Source organism: Oenanthe melanoleuca, chromosome Z, assembly GCF_029582105.1.
Source record: "Oenanthe melanoleuca isolate GR-GAL-2019-014 chromosome Z, OMel1.0, whole genome shotgun sequence".
NCBI classification, from domain to species: Eukaryota; Metazoa; Chordata; class Aves; order Passeriformes; family Muscicapidae; genus Oenanthe; species Oenanthe melanoleuca.
This window is the reverse complement of record NC_079362.1, coordinates 54,701,873-54,722,182: the sequence shown is the minus strand read 5'-3', so window position 1 is coordinate 54,722,182 and position 20,310 is coordinate 54,701,873. Positions and strand designations below refer to the sequence as shown.

Sequence of the window (20,310 nt, the reverse complement as noted above, 5' to 3'; positions counted from 1 at the left end):
TGTAGGTAATTGTTCATAATAAAAAAACTATACAAGTATAATTAAGAATTTCCAGTAGAACCTATCACAGTGCCTGAGAGCACGCTTTCTAGAAAATAATAATAATAATTTAATTTAAAAACTGTCTCTGTATGCAGAAGTGTCCCCGAATGTCAGGCGCGAGGTCAGGGTCAATGCAGCAGCAGCCGCCGGGCCGAGCCGCCGCCCGCCGCACAGACATGCGCAGTGCGCGCTCCGCCACGCCGGAACTGAGGCGCGATCCGAGCGGGAACGGCGCGTGCGCCTGGGCGGGGCCGCCCCGGGCCGGAAGCGGCGGGGCCGCGGGGTTAAAGCGCCGAGGAGGGCGGGCGCTGCTGCCGGGTGTCCCCGCCGCTCGCACCCGCATCCCGCCGGCATGGATGCTCGGGCCCGCGCCAAGCGCTACGAGAAGCTTGACTTCCTTGGGGAGGGGCAGGTGAGCGACTGCGCCGAGGGCCGCCCGCGGCGCTGGGTTTGCAGTCGCCCGGCTGGGCCCGCGGCGGAATGGGGGCGCGGGGGGCCGGGTGGTGCCCACCCGAGCCTGAGGAGGGCTCGACGGCCTCTCCCTCGCGCGGTCTGTCAGGCCCTGCTCACGGCAGCATCTCTCTCTGTTCCCTAGTTCGCCACCGTCTATAAAGCCAAGGACAAGACGAACAATCAAATTGTTGCTATTAAGAAGGTAAGTGTCAGAGTGTCTTCTTAGTGTCTCACCAAGTGTCTGGTTGGTCTTAAACTACCTAACGGCTTTTTTTTTTTTTTTTTTTTTTTTTTTTTTTTTTGCTACTTTGATGAGAAATGGCCTAATACACATATTTGTTTCTAGAGAAGTTTGTTTAAATTATCTGGTTAACCTGTCTGTAATACCCACCCACCCCGGAAGAGGGAGTGGCTTTGCTGTATTTCTGAGTTTCTGAACTTGAACTTCTGTGACTTGAAATTCTAGTTATTTGTTAGGTTTGTTCAACAAACAAACCAACACACACACATGTCCAAACTGCAGACTTTACTGTACCTTGACAGTGGCTTTTTTTCATTTATTTTAAATCTTTCCTGCTGCTGTGCCAGATTTCCTTCCATTCAAAATGTTATCCTTTATCAAGTTCCTTAACATTTATAGAATCACAGAATATGCTGAGTTAAAAGGGACTTACCAACATCATTAAGTCCAGCTCTTGTCCCTGGGCCTGAGACAGCTGTCCAAACACCTCTTGGTGCCTCATGGTTTGGTGTCACAACCACTTCCCTGGGAAGCCTGTTCCACTGCCTAGCCCTTCTGGATGAAGAATCCTTTTCTAATATCCAACCCTGAATCAGCTTTATGCTGTTACCTCAAGGCCTGTCATTTTTAGACAAATGGTTTCCTGAATAATTAAAATAGTGAAGCCTGGTTTCCTGCAGTTTTGTCCATTGAGGTTGGCATCTCATGTTGATTCCCTTTCTAATAAATACTGAAATAGCAAGCAGCAACTCTGTATTCTTCCAGTGTCACCTGACACTGCTTCCATTTTTACCTTACATTCAAGAGGACATCCCTGTTCAGCCAAGCTGGCCTTCCACCTCATCTGCTTCACTTGTGGCATTTGGGAGTTGCCTCATCTTGTGCCGTTAGGAGGTGACGTTTACAAAGTAGCCAGCACAGGTGGAGCCCAGCAGCTGTAGAAATATTGTCCCAGGGTACTTTGCTTACTAGTTCCTGATAAGCTTGAAATCTGCTCTCCTCATGTCCAGGGTTGAAGTCTTGCTGGCACTTTCCTATTGTCAGTAGAGATTTTAAACTCAATGGCTTTGTGATTGCTGTGGCCAAGAAGGCCCCAATTTCCACTTCGCTTGTGAGATTCTCTCTGTTGGCAAGCAGCAGATCAAAGAAGATGTCTTTTTGAGTTGGTTCCCTTAGGACCTTTTCCACAAAGTTGTCCAGTTTTCAGGAATCTTCTGACCCAGACTGTACCTGTTGTGTGATGCTTCCAGTTGATTTCTGGCAAGCTAAAGTTGCTCATAAAGAGAAGGACAGTTGATTTGGAAGCATCCCTTCATTCCTTAAAGAAGAATTCATTGGTGTCATTGTCCTGTCTGGGGGGTCTGTAGCAGACTCCCAAAATGACATTCACATTATTTGTCCCTTATTCTTATCTAGAGGCTCTCAACTGCACTATTGCCAACTGTGAGTCATGTATATTCCAGCCCTTCCATTACATGTGATGCCACCCCCCTGCATCTTTTATCCTGTGTGTGTCTCCTGAAGAGCCTGTAGCTGCCCAACAGGGCACTCCAGTCACCAGGTTTCTTTTAAGTCAGTGATACCAAATCTCTGGGACTGAGTCAAAGCTTTGAGCTGCTCTTGTTTGTTTCTCGTGCTGGGTGTTTTGATAGAGAAGCATTTCAGGTGTTGTACTTTGTAGCCAACACCTCAGGAGGCAGATTGAGGTAGCCCATTAGTGTTTATTTTCTTGAGGTTTGACACACCATCCTTTTGATCATCACTGGTGAGCTGGGTATTTTCCTTTTCTCCTTTCCAAGCCAGTTTAAAGCTCTGTCAGTGAGTCCTGCTAGCTCCTGTGCTAGAGCTCTTTTTCCACTCTGAGAAAGGTGCAGCTCATCAGATGTTGGTAGAACAGGTGTTAAATTGTTCCATGATCAAACACCCCAAAGTTTTTCTGATGGCACCAACCTGAGAGTCACATGTCAGTCTGATGGATCTGCCTATTCCTATCAATATTATTTCTTGATACCAGAAGGAAATCACTGTCTGTGCTCCATATCCTTCTGTCAATTGCCCAGAAGTCTCTTTTGAGTGCCCTCAGTCTTTTATTTGTTACTGTGTTGCTGCCAGCTCAGAGGGCCTTACTAGACTGGAGAGTTTTCCAGTAATGTCCCTTATCCAGCACGATATTTTTTGATAAAGTATGACAGAAATGATCTTGGATCTCCAGCATGTTTGTTTGCATACAAATGATGAAAGTTTTTTTGTTGTCATAAAGTGTTTCACTTGTTACTATCTGAAGGGATTGCAGGAAGTTTTTATATTAAAAATGTGTCTTCAGCTGTTCTTTTTAAGGGATGAGAATGCATATTAGTGGTTTCTTTAGTTAGAGACTCAACAAGTTGAATTATGTCAATAGTAAGTAATGTTGTTTAATGCACTAATCTCTTTTAGCACTGCAATACTTCTCTTTTATGGTTGCCACTGGTAGAGGCTGTGTTGAAGACCATTCTTTGTTGCATCAAAATATTTTCTTTTATCCTCTGGAAATATCAGTGGTAGGATTCTGGACTTGATATTTCAGCATTGGATGATTGAGACAAAGGACTTAGAGTCAGCCCAAGTTTACAGCCCATGCTAATTTTACTAGAATCATTCTAAGATAACTGTCAATTACTTAGCTCTCATTTCTCCCTGAGCAGAAAGTCATTAATGATAGCTTCATGGCTACAAAGCACTTTATACTGTCAGTTTGCATTATGTCTGTTTGTAGTGCTGTCATGGCTATTTTTTGTAAAAACTAATGCTGTTGAGACAGTTATTTTTTAGGGGGAAATAAACACCAATTAAAACCAACACAGCTGGTAAAATGCTACATTATACTAAAACGCATTCTGTCTTGAGAAATACTTAAAAATGTATTCCTCACCATCTTAATTTTACTTAACATGAAGTATTTATTTTCAGATTAAACTGGGGCATAGATCAGAAGCTAAAGATGGTGAGTTTTAAAATAAATTCATGCTGTATAAGCTGTGTTTTGTTTGCTTTGTTTTTGTGAATTGATACATTGATTTCACATACCGTTGGCTGATAAAATTGAGCTCAATGCCTGCTGTAAGGCTATTGCTTCACAAACTGCAGGGACAACCAAAGGCAGCATAGATACCTGCATGCATGGTGTATGTGTGAATATGAATATATAACTTCCCAATTTTAATGGAATTCAAACATGAATGTAGCATAGAATAATAGTAATAATAATTACTACTATACTGAGTTTAGAATACCTTTTTGTATCAGTACATCTCTCTGCCTTAAATATTTAGGACAAGTGAGAGTATCTGTGTCTGTTTTCAGATGTTTCCTTTGTTCTATTTTTGTGATATATGCAGCGGCACAAATGGATAAAAACAAGATCGAAACTCTTGTCTCTGTGTCCTTTTTATGTTCAGCGCTGTAGAGCATATGCTGTGACCAGCCCTGTGCCTCTAGGCATGGATATGGCAAACTGAAACCAAGTAATCTTGGTCTTCTCTCATTGCCTGTGTGGTGCAGCAGAATTTTGTGTACAGGCTGCTGTCCTTCAGGACTCCTTCATCAGGTTACCACCTTTCAAGTGAAGTGTCTTTGCTTTCAGCTCTCCAGTTCCTTTTAAAGAGAAACTGGTCACTCATCCCGCTGTTTCAAAATTGAGCCAGCTGCCTGAGTCATGATCCACCTGGCCTTCAGTGGCCTAATGGCCCTTGGGGACAGTATTACTTTTGGCCTCTACATTGTCTAGCTGTAGGTGAAAGAGATTATTAAAACTAATGATCATATCTGCTTTCCCTGTGTTATCTGATAGCATGGTGTACTTTTTGGTTTTCCTCTAAGACTCTGCCCACCCAAAAGCAGCCTTTGTTAATTTGATTCCAAAACAGATAATTAAAACTGGCAAAGCAGGAATGTGAAGTAATCCATGTGACTTAGCCCAAAACTTTGCTAGTCTTAGCATTGAATCATATCCCAGGTTTTAGGAGAGCACTGTTTTTCAGCTCATGTGCAGCATCTGCATGATATACCACAGGAACATTTGCTTGCCAGCTTTCATACAAGCCATGCATGCTAGCATTTTCGAAGGAGGAATTGGTACCCTGCAGGAATCATGGTTTGATACAGTGCCATCAGTTTGACTGCTGAAGGGCACCATTTGCTCACTGTTGGCCCCTGATTTTGTCCTCTATAAAATCTGCTTATGAGAAGATTTAAGCAATAGTAGCAGGTTTTAGTCACTCTCCTTTATGCTTTATATAAGCTATAGTATGAATATAGAAAAATATGTGTCTTGCATTGTTAGATAATGCTGTATCAAAAAGAAAAGAGATTTATTCATGAAGTTTGACAGTATACCTCCTTCGGGAAGTGAGACTTTTTGAGGGACTGATGTTTGCAAGATGGAACTTTTCTAAAAATGTGATTTCTTTATGGTTTTTTTTTTGTTTTGTTTTGTTTTGTTTTGTTTTTTTTTTTTGTTTTTCTTTTTTGGCATGTGAAATGGACTTGCTGTGGAAGAAAGTGTACGCCCACTTCTATTTTGCAGCAATTCACCTAGTTATGGCAATGCCCTTGTTATTTAGCAAATTGTTGAGTGTTAAGAATGTAATTTGTGAGTAGCAGAAGGACAGGTTTATTTGGAGTTTAATTCAAAGGTTTTGTTTTGTTCTTTCATCTTCTTTTCTTTTTTCCATCAATGTAGGAATCAACAGGACAGCCCTCAGGGAAATAAAACTGTTACAGGAGCTAAGCCATCCAAATATTATTGGTGTAAGTAAAATAAATGCTAGTTTTAGAATCAAGCTTCAAATAATTTCAGTAGTTCAACAATTATTATGGCAAAGTGCCTATTTCAATAACAGAGGCAAAGTATTTTTTTAAATCCTTTTAATTTTCAGCCAGGGCCTACATAGTGGTGAAAGAATAATGGTGAAACAATTGTGAAAATGTAGATCACTTGATTTTGCATCTCTGATAGAATTGCTAATGGACTCAGTGCTGTATTTACCTGATGGTTTGCTTTGTATGGAACGGGTGACAGTCAAAAAGCAAGCTTTTTAAAGCAATGGTAAAAGGGAGGTCATGTGGCTTTTTAGTCATATGTTTATTTTTGGCACACAGAAATGATGTTTAAAATCTCCTTTTGGAAGGAGTAAAACTAGTATCTTTTCAGTTGCAGGTGTATTTTGGTAGACTTACACCTGCAGATACCCAACTGGAGATAAAAGCATTTTAAAGTTAGCTTGTAGTGATAGTTAGAAAGTGTCAAATGTGATTAAGTACATGAAAGATGAATTTTCCATATACTTTTCAAAGTGGAAATGAGCTTCTCTTCTGGATTGTGAATCTACTTTCAAAGTGGTTGCTTTAGCTGTTGAGGTTAGAGAGTATGCAGAGGACGACAACTAAAGTGACAAAGGGATGGAGCGTATTCTGTATGAAAAAATGAGGAATTCATCACTTTGGATGGGAAGAGGCTGGGAATGGGGAGGTCTACAAAACCAAGATGATAGATAATGTCCGTGCTGAACTGTTATTTCCAAACTCCATTGTCCTAGAAATAAGAGATTCATTTAAAACCTATTGGCAGCAGGGGTGGGAACTGTACTGCTTCACTCAGTGTGTTGCCACGGGCCATGTAGAAGCAAATTGCATCAACAGTTCAAGAAAGTTAGACAAATTTATGGTCAGGAGTTCCATAAGCAGGTTCTACAAATGAGACCATGTTGCGCCCCTCTTAGTAGTCCTTACAAAACTTTTGTGGGTTTTGGGACTATACGGGCCACAGTCACTGTTTGACTATTCAAACAGGTATGTTGCAATTGGCCGGTTCGTGTGATCATCACACTGAAACTAAGGAATGAGCTGCACCAGGGAGAACATATCTTCCTCCTCTTGAGGGAAGAATACCAGCCTAGATAATCTCTTGCTTTTGCTCAATATCACAATTATGTTGTCTCAAACTAGAAGTAGATGTCATTACACAGCTTATTCCTACAAAAAGGCTGTTTGGATGTTCTTAAAAGAGTTTTACTTATCTTGGAAAGCTGGCTACCAAAATGAGTACACATCTAGAAATATTTGAAGCTAAGAAGCTTAACACTTAAAGTTTCTAAATACTGTGTGCTTACAGGAGACAGATACGCAAAGCTGAATCCATGGACAGACTTAGTCTTGTTACAGTAAAGGGTAGGAATTTCGTAGAACAGCAAAGTTTTGAAGACAAGGTGTACATTACATTATCTGTTTAGTTAACATGATAAAGTTAATTCTTTCTCTTTTTTCCTATCTCCAGAAAGGAAAGGTAATCATGTAAAATGTTACTTCCATACTTAATAGGGATTTTTTTCTGGTTTAGTAACTGAGTCAAGAAGCTAAACTGAGTAAGAATTTTTGTGCTACAAGTAAAAAGACTTAGACCATTTCTCAATAAGCTGAAAATCTGGATGCAGACTACAATGGTGTTGAATGTCAGAAAACTGGAAAAATCAGAACATGCTTAATCATAATGTATTTTGTTTTGCAGCTTATTGATGCATTTGGACACAAGTCCAATATTAGTTTGGTATTTGACTTTATGGAAACAGATCTAGAGGTAAGATTTTTTTTTAAGATTTTTTTTAATTTCAGTATCTTAAGATGGTTTATGAAAGTGCTGCTTTAACAGGCTTGTATTTGCCCATATTAGAAAGGCGACTTTTATTATGTCAGTTGATGAAGATCATGTCTTAAAAGTAGCTTGAGTAATTTCAGTTTTTTATGAGTTCTCATTTGATTTTAAATACTTGTCAGCATGATTTTAAAGAAACAAATTGTGTTTACTGTGTTAGTTTTCTGGAGCTCCAGTCTGGGTGTAGAACCCCTGGCACAGATCATTGCTTCTGGAATGTAATTGATAAGCATAATATCAGACATAAGGGTGCTCACATAAGTATAACGCTAAGATGTAGTAAGAGATGAGCTGGTAGTAAAATCACATTCACTTAAAACATGTTTTCAAATGTAACAATGCTAGCTTATTGCAAATCAGTACCTTACAGGCTTGCTGAAATTTATATGAATGCAAGACTTGAAAAGATTAGGTCAGATTTTTGCCAATAGGAGTTAATAATGAGCAGACTTAGAGGATTCATTCTGTTTGCATAGTAGTTATGAGAGATGAAGATCAGTGTACACAGAAAAATTAAAGACTCCTGTACTGCATGATGCAGTGGTGTGCAGTCTTTAAACTATATTGTGGTATCACTCAGGCTGCCTCTGAGACTGCTGCCTGTTGCGATTATGCATATGCTGCATACATGAAATTTGTGCAGTCTTAGCTCTTCTGTAACTCAACTTATGGAAGGCTATTCCTGAACAGGACAGTAGTATTAAACAAGCTTTGGGGTGTTTGCATTGAATTTTAATAACAAAAATCAAAGAATGTAGAAAACTTAAGTAGATTTAAAAAAATACAGTAATACAGTAAAGTGGGTACCCTGTGATCCTTTTGGAAATAGACGAGAAAACAATTGTATTTACAAAGATTAGTTGCTTAGGTTGCAAAGAGAAAGAAGGAATAAGTGGAAACATAATTTCAAGTTTACTAACACATTTATCATTTGTATGTGTTCGTTTTTGTCCTGGAAGTTTGGGCATCAGCATAGAACTGAGATTAAATAATAAACTTCTGTTTCCCACACATTTTTTCATTGTTGGGTTATGCAAAGGTCAAGGCTATCTGGACCCCCATTTCAATTTCTGAGCTCCAAAATTGACCTACCTTTCTGGAAAAAAGATTAAATAGTAAAGAATATGTGACTGCCAATTTAAAGCCTGTCTTAAAGGCTGGAATAACTCTTGAGCTGAAAGAATAGAAATAAGTTTATTTGTGTGCTGAGTTTTACCATGACTTTAACACTTTGCAGGTTATTATAAAGGATACAAGTATCGTGTTGACACAGTCTCACATCAAGGCATATATGCTAATGACACTTCAAGGATTAGAATATTTACATCAGCATTGGATTCTACACAGGGTAAGCATGTACTAAATTGACAGCCTTCATCCTGCAACAAAAATCACATTGAGTGGATTTAGAGTCTAAAGCCCAGTGAAAGTAGTTTTGGAATTCAGATATTCCCATCTCATAAGCATTCATATTTGCTGTTTCGGAGACATAATAGCAGTACCAGAAATGTTAAGATTAACTGATGTGATTATGACTTTGATACTTACACAGAAGATTCTCCAGTTAGATGTGACTTTTAATTATCACTGTGAACTGGGTCTGCCTGGGATGGATTGGGCTTTTTTCACAGCAGCTGTGCTCTTGAGGCTTTCTTCTTTCTATCAAGCAGTGTCAAGCTTTCTCTTTTTCCAACTCTGCCCTTGCCCTGATAAATAGGCTTGGGGCAAGAAGTAAGGAGGTGACATAGCCGGGGCAGCTGACCCAAGTTGTCCATAGGACTACTGCATGCTGTGTAATGCCTTGGTCAGTGGTAAAAACTGGGGTAGAGAAAAAGGGGAATTTTGGTTTCCAAGCTGGCTGGCGTTTGGAGACTCTGTATCACTCTCGTTTTAGGAGGTGGTGAAGGATTTCCATGGCCTTGCTTGTTTGCTTGGATTTTTAGTGTTTTCCTTCACCTGTTAAACTGCCTTTATACTGCTCCTAGAGTTTTCTTGCTTTTGATCTTTTCCCTGTACTGCTGAACATGGTGGATGGGATGAAAATAGAAAGAGCAAATGGTTGTATTGGTATTTTTCTGTTGGTCAGAATACCCACAATACCCACAATACACTGCTGCTGTATTGAACTATGTGACTTCTGTGATTTCTGCCATTATTTGAAGCATTGGCCCGTTCTTTTTATTGTTCGGTTGGCAGCTATGCACATAGGTTTTACCTTTTCTGCAGGTATAGCAGCTATCAAGAGGCTTTTTCAAACTCTGCAGCTTAAAGGTGTTAATATTCAAATGGGTCTGTCTTACTATGATTTTCATATATGATGAAATACTTCTTTCCTGGGGATTATAAAATTTTTTGCTCACAATGTACCTTTTAGGATAGAATCAAATCTTTCATTTTATAATAGTGTTACAACGTGTCTGCCAGGGGATTCATTTTATGCCTGCTTTTATCAGTACTGACAAATCTCTTTATTTGTTTTCTATACCTACAGGATCTTAAACCAAATAACTTGTTGCTAGATGAAAATGGAGTTCTAAAATTGGCTGACTTTGGCTTGGCAAAATCGTTTGGAAGCCCAAATAGAGTTTATACACACCAGGTGGTAACAAGGTAATATACTCTATTTTGTTCCTTACACAGAGATTGTTTAGTTGCTTTATAGGTGTTTCTTGAAATGTGTAATGTCAAATCAACATATTCAGATATCACATCTGCTCATGTGATGGGGCAAGAGCCACATTAAAAAATCACAAGGAAGCATTGTTTAATGAAGTCTCCATAAGATCTGCTAGATTATGCATCTGTGAGGGTGGTTCTCATATCTATCAAAATTATACTCTTTTGAAGTGTGTGGAAATAGTATGTGTCTGCTTATAAGCCTGGATTTTGGAGCAAGACCATTGCTACTTTCTGCTAATCACAAGAACCTAGAATCATTTTTGGAACTAGTCACATTACCTGTTTTGAGACAAACAACGTGAACCAATTAAAATATATATAAATTTTTTATGGCATGCTTATTTAAGATAAGCTATAAAAAGTGGGGCTGCAATATGTGCAATGTGTTGCTTTCTGACTTCTGATGCTAAAACTATTCAGGCAAATCTGGTTTAATCTTTATTCAAAAGACAGAAATTGTACCATGTCAAATGGAGTATCCTTTCATTAAACTTGATTATTCTTAGGCAGTGTGAGTAGTTGTTTCAAAACAACAGGCTCATTTCGCATAAAAGTAGTCTCTATACTTAGGTCTGTTGCTATGGAGATTGTTGGACAATAGGAGGAATTCTGTCTTGCTGTGATTAATTCAACATAGAATTTTAAGAAAATTTCAATTTATCTGCATATTAAGAACTTTCTTCCTTGCATGTCTGCAGTTCAATACTTGTAATCAGGTCACTTGAAACTGCAGTTCGTCTGTGATTGTATGTGACCCTATGGTGAGATGTGCAAAAATTTGCTCATTCTTTTTTAGACAAAACACTTTGCAGAATACAGCTCTTCAATATCTGAAAAGTATATAGGCAGAATTAATATTCTTTTTTTAACTTTTGCGTTGCTACAATATGTAGCATTTGATATGAGCAAAGCCAGGTAATTCTTCCAATATGTGTTTTCTTTTCAGGTGGTACCGAGCCCCAGAACTATTGTTTGGGGCTAGAATGTATGGTGTTGGTGTTGATATGTGGGCTGTCGGTTGTATTTTAGCTGAATTGCTCCTCAGAGTAAGTATTGAAATGTAAGCATTCTGTATTTGCCCTTCCATTCACTACAGCTTTTTATGGGTTTCTTCTTCCTGCTGAAAGCAGAAGGGGAGCACAGGCTTGAAGAAACTTTCCAAAAGCTTCTTGTCTGTAATGAAAGATGTTTTTTGGAGTAGACTGAGGCTTCATAAACCTCGCAAGCTCTGGGAGTCTTTAAAAACAGCTGAGTAAAAATGTTGCAACAAACTGTCAGTCTTGCCTTGGGAGAGGTCAAGTAGGTAACTCTTGCAGTCCACAGACAGCTGTTTTAGTTCACTACTCTTCTAGAAATGTAACATCATAGATACATGCAGTCCCTTATACACTGTTCCTCAATTATTATCACCAGTACCTTAATTATGGGTTTATTCGAAATGAATGGAAGACTGATGTTTTTCTAAACTGCAGTTAGTTGACAATACTGGATTGAAGCTGTACGTTAACATCAGGATAATCCAATGGCACTCCTCAGTGTGGTACACAAATGTAATGGTCCTTGAGTGTTTTCTACTGAAGTAGAATGTACAGCACTTTGGAGGAGACATTAAAGTGTGAGGGGAGCAGTGGAGGGCTGGGGTATAGACACAGCTGAAGGTATGAAGTAGCCTGCAGTGTAGTTTATCTTGCATTACTAAGTGGCTTCTACTTGGTTTCTGCACCTTTGAATGCTTTTGTGGCTGTATCATAACCAGACTGGAGAGCTTTCTGTGTGAAAGCACCTTAAAAGAAACTGCCTTGACTGGTCACACCGAATAGGTGTGCTGGTTTAATTTGGTTGGCAGTTTGGATATGGAAATGTACAATGGCTCTTTAAGCAGCACTGTTGATGGATACATAAATATGCATTAGACCTGCTAAAGTTGAATACATATAAGCAAAGTTAGTAATAATTCTTGAATTCAGTTGATTCTTTAGTTTGTCACAAAACAGTAAGTGTATTGTGGTTCAGTTTTTATTACTGTGATGTTTTGAAATGCATCCTTTTTCAGGACAATGCAACTTCTGGGAGCTTTTTATGAAAGTAGTTTATACTCAAGGGGCCTTCACGATGCCACAATTAATATGCTGTCTACTAGGGATATCCATTATGTTTTTCTGTCCTAATCCATTAGACACTGCCTCTAATTCTTCATAAATTTGCTTTCATCACCAAATTACTTTTTACTTTCATTGTATGCCTGATATGTGAGCTAGAAGTTGATCTGGGTAGATATGCGCTTTTCAGTCTTCTGCTTTGTTAAAATGACATGTAATTTTCTATCCTAGTGGGTCTCTATTCTTTCTCATAATTTCATTTCATAAGGCTAACTTGTAATCCAGTTATGATTCACTTTAAATATATATAAAAGCTAACTCCAGAGAACGGGTGGTGAAAAGATCGCCATGACCAACAGACTTTAGGCTGACAACTGAAATACAAAATCTTTTCTGTGTTTAGTAAATTTCACATTAATGTGGCTGTGGTGTAATCTTATGTTTAAGCTGTCTGCTGTCAACTCAATGATACCAAGCCTGGGTTCAGGAAACCTTCAGAATTTATTTGAGCCTAAGGAGAATGCCTCAAATATCCATTGTACCTCTTCGTGGGGAGATAGTATACAGAGGATTTTTGCCTTGTAATTGAGATATCACTCAAAGCCTCTTTCTAAATTTGAATTTCAGAAGTTCATTTAATCAGATGTCATGTCCTTCTTCCAGGTTCCTTTTTTGCCTGGAGACTCTGATCTTGACCAGCTGACAAGGATATTTGAAACACTGGGAACTCCAACAGAAGAACAATGGCCTGTGAGTCTTTTTGTTTAATGGATTGACGTTGGTTTTACTTGATACTCTGTTTTAGCTCTTGAAATTAAATTTTTATACCAGAATACTTGAATAGAATTTTTTAAAAGGTGGTTGCTTCATCTCATGAAGCAGCTGAGATTTGTTTTTCTCTTGGCAAACCTCTGGTCAATACCAACAGTACCAACATTTCTTGATTTCCTTTCTGAGTGCACAGTTTCCCGTGGCTACTGGTGTGAGATTGTTGCTGCTTATTGTTTTTGAGATGCTTGCTTAATTAGCATGCTTTAACCTGGAGGACTTTAATAGCTTTCAGAAGTAAGAACCATTTGTAGGGACCTAAGCTGGCCTTGGTAAATTATGGTTTGGGGATGGTAAGAAACACAGACCAACATCTTTTGGGATAAATGATTTGCCTCAACAATGATCCTGAAACAAATACAAATTAGTAGTAGAATTTTCTCTGAGGTGATAGCAAATTAATTAACACCAGGCCAAACTTACTGTCAGGTTGCATAATGACCTACCTAACCGTTGTTATTAAACAGTGACTGAAGTGGGACATAATGTCTGATGAGCAACTTGTGCCAGGCACAGGAAGTCCTGAATTCCCTGGTCAGACTGTTGTCTTTTGTTGCTGAGTTGTTGAAACGCTTGATTATTCACCTCTGCTCCCTCTCCATGCAGCTTTTCCTTAAAGTAAATGGTGTTAGAATGCTATGGTATGTGATGAAAAAATGGAGCTGTAGCCAAATGGAGAACTGCTGTGAGAGGCGCTGCTAGCCTCCCACAGTTCTGATATTTCTCCAGGATTCTAAATGGAACGCATGAAGGTTTTTGCAGTGACATTTCTGCTTCCTTTGGACAGGAAGATTTAAGATACGTGTGGGGAAAAGAGAGAGAGATTGGCTAACACAACAAAGACTATACTTTCCCAAGTAGATTTCCAAACACATACATTTTAATATTTAAAACTTTTACTATCAATATTATAGCTGATTGAACCCATTTTTGACTTTCCGTTAATATTTTACTTAGACAAACTTGAAGTGTGACAAGTAAGGCTTTAGATACTTAAAATGCTACAAACGCATTACGTTTGTGTTATTGTCTGTCACAATTGTCTGTGTAATTTTTATGCTAGAATGTGAACACAATGGGATTGATTTCATTCCTAGAGAGCAAAAAAAGTACACAGTTAATTTTTTGTTTAACTGCCAGGTGCATATCTTCCTTCCCCCCTCCCATTGTCTGTATAAATTTTCAGTTGTGCATTTAAAAATCAAAATGCACGTGATGTTCGGCTAACTTTTATTAAAGTCGAGAAAGTGAAGACTGATTCTTTTGTAAATATTTTCCCTCCCTCCATGTCAGTTCACTAAAAGAAGTTTTATTTAATTGGTCTGACCCAGTCTAAAATTCTTTCATACTTCCTTTAGCAGTTTTACCTTTTGACTGGTCACAAGTAAAGAAGGGAAGGACTGATCATTTGGAAAGTTGTTTTACTTTGCAACAGTTATTTTTAAAACGCTTTTATGACCTACTATTCCTATATTTATTTTATTTCAGTTACCAAGTATTAGCAATATGTTTTGAAAGATTAGTTGCTTCCGGTAAAAGACAGCCATATGAAGTTCCCTTTCTGTGAAAAGCTGAACTCTTTCTTAGGGAAAAACATATTCCATTTTTGGTTTTTGTAGGGGATGACAAGTCTTCCAGACTATGTCACATTTAAGCCTTTCCCTGGAATGCCACTTCAACATATCTTCAGTGCAGCTGGTGATGATCTACTCAATCTTCTTCAAGGCTTATTCACATTTAATCCTTGCACCAGAGTGACAGCTACTCAGGTAAAGTAAATTGGGTTATCTCCTAATGTTTATTAAATTACTGTTAATATCAGATAAATGTGTTTTGAAGCAAGTAAACCAGGTTTGAAATGAAATATTACATATATTACTAGAAACAAAATGCTGTTGTTTTATAGAGAGAACTGTGAAAGGCATAAATCATCTCCATTCCCAGTGTAGAGTCAAGGTGGACAACTAAAATGTGTAAAAACCACTACCTTCCAATAGTCATATTTGACATGCTAAATTCAGTCACCTAAAACTTGAAGGCTAAGTCTTAACATAGTTTATCTTTCTCCCTGGATTTGAAAGGTTTTTCTCCTTACTTCATCTAGTCTCTTCTTCAATGTTTTTTAAACTTCTGTTGTACTTTTTAAACATAAAATTCTGTGGTGATTAACCATCATTCTTTTCTAATTATCCTTTCCCATGATACTTTCAATTTCACTACTCCCTGATGAGTAGAAATGAAGGACTTTGAAGAAAAATCTTGCAGAATGTTATAGTTCGCAATATAGATTTCTGTGATGAGGAAGATACACCTGTTGGCAGTTAGAAAACTGTATTTCTTTATGTATATCACTTTACACTGGTTAAAGCTGAATCCAGGAGATTAGTGCATGTGTTATGTATCTTTTTACTAGAAGACTTTTTCACATCACATTCAGGCTGTTTTAGCCACTATCTTTAAGAACATTCAGTATAAGTTTCCAGATAATTAATTCTGCTATAGTTGAGAAATTGCTGTGGTAGTTCATAAAGTAATTTTTTGGGTCATATTGTAGGATAGTGACTTGAATATATATTACTTTTCTAGTCTAAACTTTTTACTGACAATTTCACAGTTTAAGACAACACATGTGTGCTTACTGTATTGGTTTGGTTTATAGATGACTTTGAATATCATGTTACTGGCATGAGTAATGATTACCTAAGAGACAGCCACTTTTTGTAAAACATGCCTCATGGTTTCTAAAATTTAAAGTAAGGTTTCATTCCACTACATAAAACCAATCTTGCTGACTGTTGTTTGTCTTCTGCTGTAATATGAGTGATGTCTTTCTCACAGTTTATGGAGTAGAAACAGTGCAGTTAAAGAAATATGGGGGAAAGACTCATCTTAAAAGCTAACAAAACAGGTGGTGTCGAGATCTTGAACCTGATCAAGACTTCAAAAATATTCCTTTAATTTTTCTTTATTCTTACTTTCTTTTTTATCCTCATCTCATCTGTCTATTCAGAATGTAAACTCTTCAGAGCTAGAAGCCACTTATACAAGACTTCTTACAAAATAATCTAGTTTTGTCAGGAGGTCTGGGCACTAGTTAAAAATAGGACTACACAACTGTCCCTTGTTTAACAGATCCATGTGGGATGGATAGTAATTGCGAACACAACCTTTATTTGCCCCAAGGCCACCCTGTAGTATAAATGTGTTCAAGTAGTTTTTAAGTCCCAATTAAAAGTGCTTGGTTTTACTATAATCCCTTTATAAATGGCATTTCATTCACTAATTACTTGTTTCTTTTTCTTCGATTATCATTAAGGCATTGAAACAGAAGTATTTCAGTAACCGACCAGGGCCCACTCCAGGTAATCAGCTGCCAAGACCCAACTGTCCTGCAGAAGCTGCAAAGGAGCAACAAAATGCACTTTTAAATTTAAAACGGAAAAGAACAGAAGGAATAGATCAAGGTAACTTTGTAATATGTCACCAGTTTTAAATAGGAGCTATGTGCTCAAGAGAGAATGGGATGCTTCCAGTGTTTTAGAAGAAGAGTGTGCTAAATGAGCTAATTCCCTGGGCACTGGCTGAAGCCCTTTAATGATATAGGGTTTGGAGTCTTAGTTCTGTGTTCTAACAGAATTAGCACAAAAAATAGCTCTTCAATGATGCTTAGGAGTCTATTAGACGAAATAACCCTATTCCATTAATTTCTGTAATGGAGAGTGGTACTCCCCAGTAAATTATAGGCTATTATGATGAACCTTGTTTTTTCCTGAGACATCTTACTCAGGTGGAAGTAATTTAACTTCACATCACTTAAAAAAAGAGAGAGAGTCTAAAACACAGCATAATACTCTGTGAAATGACAGGCTGGAGAGTGTAGATCAGATTCAGAGGAGAGATTTCTGCTCACTCTGTCTTAAGGTAAGGAAGTTAACAGTTAAGTCCACTCTGGGTAAGGAACATTAAGCACACTTCTGTGACCCAGCTCCTGTCTTCCCCAGACAGGAGGAGCATATAGCATGTATTTCATATCTTTGTGGCAACAGAAGTGCTCAGGACTCGAGACCTGTATCTGACACTAAATTACTCAGGCCTTCTATTAGAGAGGCAAATACTGTTCTTAAACTTGGAGTTGGTCTGCTTAACAGCTGTAATATGCTATATGATAGCTGTCAGGTTAGCATCAGCTCTTTGTTATTGCCAGTATTAGACTCAGTTTTAATGAGTGATTTTTTTAATTTTTTTTTAATGGAGCTACTTATGCATGAAATACACATGGAAGTGTATTTCCTCTTGAGTTCAGAGAGACATCTCCCTTATTAGGGTTCATCTTATTTTATAGGCACTTTAAATTGTTATTTCTAAGTCTTCATCAAATTAGAAGTAAAATGCATTAGGTTCACTACTTTAAGTTTTCAATCTCAAAAAAAAGTAATCAGCTGACCACTTGCACACTGTTTGCTGACCCCAGTACCATAGGTGACTTGGCATGTAAGAACTTGTCAAGCTACAATAGCATAGGAATTAATTTAAGCATTTTGGCTCCTTTTCCAAAGATCATATGGGGGTTTGTGATAAGTGTTTGGAAGTATACGCCCTAAAATACACCTGTTAACTAAAGGACAGAAAAAAGAAATATTTCCTTGATTTCTGTGACTTAATGATTTGAATTCGTGCATTTGACAATGAGCAGATTTCCCAGAGCTGTATCAAGCTAGAACAATAATTGCTTTAACATCCTTCCAGAAGTCTCAGCTTCAAAAAGAGGAAATCATGCTTCTGTATAAATGCTCGAAGTTTTGAGATTGGCTTTAAATGAGGAATTACGGATGTCAGCATTACTTTTTGAGACCTTTGTGTATTGGTTTGAAGAGCAATATAATTTTTACCAGGTGGAAATGGAGACATATTTTCTAATGTGGATTTTCCAGAATGTTCTGTTATTACCTTAGTTGGGCTGGCAGAATGAAAACGTTTCAAAGGTAGTTCCTCTGATGCCAAAAAATGAGAGAACCAATGATAGAGCTAACAAATCTGCTACCCTGGATTTCATTTGCTATTCTTACGAGGCATTACCATCTAAATTTGAAATCTGAATAGTGAAGAGTAATCCTCCAGTCTTGGTTTAAATAAAAATTTGAAGGACAACATTGCTACATGGGGGTGAGAATGTGCAAATGTAATTTTGAAAACAAATAAGTTGCATTCCCTGAAATTCTTAGAATGGTCCTGCGTCCTGCAGAGCACATTTCTTCCCCTAGCCCTTTTGAGGTAGAACTTGAAGTTGGCAGAATAGACTGAGTGCTCACTGATAGGTATCCTCCTTGAAAATATTGGCACCAGGAGCTGACTGCTGGGATAAAGATTCATGCCATCCCCATATGTGCTGCTTTTCCACAAGAACAAACCCCTATAGCCTGTGGGGTGTGTTCACCAAACTTAACTACTTCTTAGAAAACAACCTCTGTTCTCAGGGGAAATCTGCCACTAGATGAGTGACTGCCTGTGAAAAGTATTAAGCATGCATGCTTTGTATCTGTTGCTACCACTTATTTCTGATCAGTGAGGTTTGTGGAGATACTGATTCTATGATGATATAACTGCCCATCTCCTCTCTGTCACTTAACCAAAAGCAAAACTGCTTCCCCAGAACACCTATTTCTAGTCCTATTAATAAGCATTCCTACGGAGCTGTAGCAACACAAAACAGGCATTATAAAGGATGGTACATTGAAGTTTTTCCTATGTTAATTCAGCATAAGGAATCCAATATCAAAACTATTGGATTGGAAAAAACCCCAAAACATTATATTCATATTTAAGTTTAAGAATTTGTCCTAGATTTGACAGCACATAAGAAAAATCCTTAAGAGTTTGTGTATCTGGTGGGACACATTTAAGCTTTAGAGCAGCTTGCTTTTCTTGAGTTTCAAAGTAGAATTGGATACCAACAGTTGACTGGTTAGGTTTTTATGTGAACAAAGAGAAATATTTACATATATCTTAAATGCAATTAAAACAGAATTTGTGACTTTTGGAAAATACATACTGATGCAAGTGAACTTTGATTCTAGCACTCTCCTATAGATTTGTTAGAAAATATCATCGTGTACTGCCATTGTTGTAAACAGCATGTAGCAGTTAAGAGTAGATATATCTTGAGAATACCTTGAGGAGAGGGCTGGACTTCTATCCTTTGCTAACAATGTGATTTACATTTTTCAGGATTACCGAAAAAACTGATATTTTGATTGCTGTGGATGATGAATGAAAATGAGTGAAAATGCTCCAAGTCTCAGCCATTGATAAAATGCTGTAATAGTCACTGGATGGTTATTTTTTAATTTTGTGATATGTAAAATATTAATATACTATTTCCTTACTGACACAAAAGTTTAATTAACCCTTCTTTTTTCAATAAAAGCATTCTTGAAAAAAAAAAAACCTACTTTATCTGGTTTGCTGTCTTGTACTTCAAGTCGTGCTCTGAAACAATAATTGTTAGAACTGCCTGCAGGCTACAGGTGTAAACAGACTAGTTTTGTAGAACCTCTGTCTGAATTACATGCTGTCCTGTACAGATATATATCCTAAGGGTGAAAACTACAAACATTTTCTTCTCACATGCAACTTAGATGAACATATATAAATAATAAAAATGTATCCCTGTAAGGAAAAGGATACAGAGGATTTTTTTTTTTTGTTCCAGTTAGTTGGCTGAAATATTAACAAATGAGTTTGCATATGTTCTCTCAGCAGTTGTGCATTAAGACTTCTCCAAAGATACTTCCAGTGCCTTAAAAACAGGATGAAGTGCAGATTGAATATGAATTGTTTGGAGTGGTTTTTTTTTTCCTTATTCAAGTCTCGCAAGAGAAGTTACCTGAGAACATAGAAATACTGTTTCCTTCAAAGCCTTGAAGATTGCCATGAGAGACAGAGGGGGAAGATCCAGCTGGGGAAACTATACACTCTACCTGAGTCTGTAGAACAATCTATAGTGCAGACACTGGACTCAGTTTTGCCTGAATTCTAGCATGGAGAGGTAGCAAGGTTTCTGCTGGGTAACCAGACTTCTGTGGTGGAGAGAGCCAAGCTTATATATGTTGCATCTTACAACAGCAGTGGGCACAGAGGTATAGTGAATCTCAGGGGTACTGCTGAGCCAGTGTCATATTTCTGCCTTTGAACCACATTCAACATTCTCTTTTCTAATTCTGCAGCAAGTGTAGTAGTGCAAGACTTTGAGGCTTGTAGAGGAACAGCAGCCATCTCGTGTG

At 38.0% G+C, this 20,310-nt stretch overlaps 1 protein-coding gene across 3 annotated transcripts; it reads left to right on the top strand.

The window, feature by feature from the left end:
* Nucleotides 1-141: 141 nt before the first annotated feature.
* CDK7 (cyclin dependent kinase 7) lies at nucleotides 142-19,474 on the top strand. 3 transcript variants are annotated; one of them, XM_056513175.1, is made up of 12 exons: nucleotides 142-454; nucleotides 638-697; nucleotides 3,686-3,719; nucleotides 5,457-5,524; nucleotides 7,281-7,349; nucleotides 8,662-8,772; nucleotides 9,916-10,034; nucleotides 11,050-11,149; nucleotides 12,866-12,952; nucleotides 14,650-14,799; nucleotides 16,347-16,494; nucleotides 19,256-19,474. In XM_056513175.1, exons 1-12 carry the CDS (start codon nucleotides 395-397, stop codon nucleotides 19,279-19,281), a joined length of 1,032 nt encoding a protein of 343 aa, XP_056369150.1. In that variant the 5' UTR covers nucleotides 142-394; the 3' UTR covers nucleotides 19,282-19,474. The 3 variants fall into 3 exon arrangements, with proteins under 3 accessions (XP_056369150.1, XP_056369147.1, XP_056369148.1); XM_056513172.1 differs by lacking the exons at nucleotides 3,686-3,719; nucleotides 5,457-5,524 and having other exon boundaries at nucleotides 284-454; XM_056513173.1 differs by lacking the exons at nucleotides 142-454; nucleotides 3,686-3,719 and having other exon boundaries at nucleotides 636-697.
* The last annotated feature ends 836 nt before the right edge of the window (nucleotides 19,475-20,310 follow it).